The sequence below is a fragment of the Phalaenopsis equestris genome, unplaced genomic scaffold (genome assembly GCF_001263595.1).
Source record: "Phalaenopsis equestris unplaced genomic scaffold, ASM126359v1 Scaffold000112, whole genome shotgun sequence".
NCBI lineage: Eukaryota > Viridiplantae > Streptophyta > Magnoliopsida > Asparagales > Orchidaceae > Phalaenopsis > Phalaenopsis equestris.
Genome location: NW_018164554.1, coordinates 880,935 through 882,560, shown reverse-complemented (window position 1 = coordinate 882,560; position 1,626 = coordinate 880,935). Strand labels below are relative to the sequence as shown.

General features: G+C 37.2%; 1 protein-coding gene across 2 annotated transcripts; it reads right to left on the bottom strand.

Annotated features, from left to right (window-relative positions):
* On the bottom strand, nucleotides 1-1,276 carry LOC110020929. Of its 2 annotated transcripts, none has more exons than XM_020719226.1 (4): nucleotides 1,174-1,276; nucleotides 781-836; nucleotides 455-680; nucleotides 1-285 (listed from the first exon to the last, which is right to left on the bottom strand). In XM_020719226.1, exons 1-4 carry the CDS (start codon nucleotides 1,253-1,255, stop codon nucleotides 137-139), a joined length of 513 nt encoding a protein of 170 aa, XP_020574885.1. In that variant the 5' UTR covers nucleotides 1,256-1,276; the 3' UTR covers nucleotides 1-136. The 2 variants fall into 2 exon arrangements, with proteins under 2 accessions (XP_020574885.1, XP_020574886.1); XM_020719227.1 differs by having other exon boundaries at nucleotides 190-302.
* Between the last annotated feature and the right edge of the window lie 350 nt (nucleotides 1,277-1,626).

Sequence of the window (1,626 nt, the reverse complement as noted above, 5' to 3'; positions counted from 1 at the left end):
CTAAATAACATTTCTTCAATATTGCAAACCATAGACTTTGTTCAGCACATTATAAACATGAAGCAACAAGCAGCTATAGTTAGGATTCATACAATTCTTATTGGTAACTTCAGAAACTAATCATTTCTTGACAATTCTATAACTGTCGATCAAAAAATAACCATACACAGATCGTTATAACCAGCAAGTATACTGAGAGAGTGATCTTCTTTCCATAATCAGATTTAGTGTGATCATCATCATCTAAGCCAGGATGCTCGAAATTCTCCAATGTGTTGAAATCACCTGCAAGCGCAATTGAACTGAAACCCCTAAATTCTTAATGTCTGTATGTATAATAGATATATATTACTAAAATTTATCATTTGATATTTTTCATAACAAAATATGAATTTGTGACTTCTAAATTAAAAAAGATGAAATTTTTCATCTCTATTGCTTATAAGACTTAAACCTCTGTTTTCATCATGGCTGCAACCGCGCTCCAGCGCTTGGCCAACTTTGAGCAGAGTTGCACCATTGTAGAACCTGAAGTTGCTTAAGATATTGTGCAAGCATTGCAGCACAAGCTTAGTCTCTTGCAGGCATGGCCCTCCGCAGTAATCGTCCACAGCTTCGGCCGGAACGACTATCCTCCCTTCTGCCTTGAGCCTGTACGACTCCTGACAGGTGCTATATAACTTCCAGTTTCGCAAACCATGCAAAAAAATATTAATAATAAGTCTCCATTATCTTCAACACTATAAACTTAAGTAGAAATTAATTAGTTCCTTAACCTACATGAGGATCGTTGAAACATGCCATGGCTTCGGTGACAATGTCCATTGCATCTTCTTCTACGTGAAGTATTATTAAAACGTTGTTAAGCACGTTAATTAGCACTTAAGGTGTGATTGGGGCAGCTTGTGCATTTCAAGATAAACATCTTATCTTGAAATGCAGCCCACACGATCATGGGGTTTGTATCGCGGCCAACATTTAGTGAGCCCACACGATCATGGGGTTTGTATCGCGGCCAACATTTAGTGTAAAATTGAAACCGTGTTTTCGGATAAACAGACAAAACGCTTGATCTAAACGATGCCGCGACTTTTTCAAAAACGCCCCCGTACTTATAAGCTGCTGTAAACATGAGATAAAAAGATAAGAGATTAAAGGAAATAACATGCAAACCTGACTTGCAGCAAATGGTGACACTTAAGAAGAGAATTAGTATGAGAGTGCATGGACGTTTGAAGAAAAGAGAAGAAGCCATTGTTGGAGTGACAGAACACTAGTGCAGCTAAATACTGAAAATCACTAGTTGCAGAGATTTGCTATTACTATTTACCATTTTGGAAGCTGTGCATTTAAGTGTAAACTAACTCAACTACTCTTGCAGACTGTAATCTTGTCTTCTGTTCTTCGTTTAGTTTAAATTTTTGGTGTATGGGAAACCAACCAAATTATTTTATTTTGTGCAGTCCAAACGCCCTTCTATTGGAACATAATGGCTTTATTGCACTATAAAGAAATGGATTTGGGAGATAGGGAGTGTTAAGTAATTTAGGATTGTTTAGGATGTGGGGTTGTAATGTTTGGTGGTTTAGTCCTGGTGTGTTGAGAAGGATATACAGTTTGGTAAGA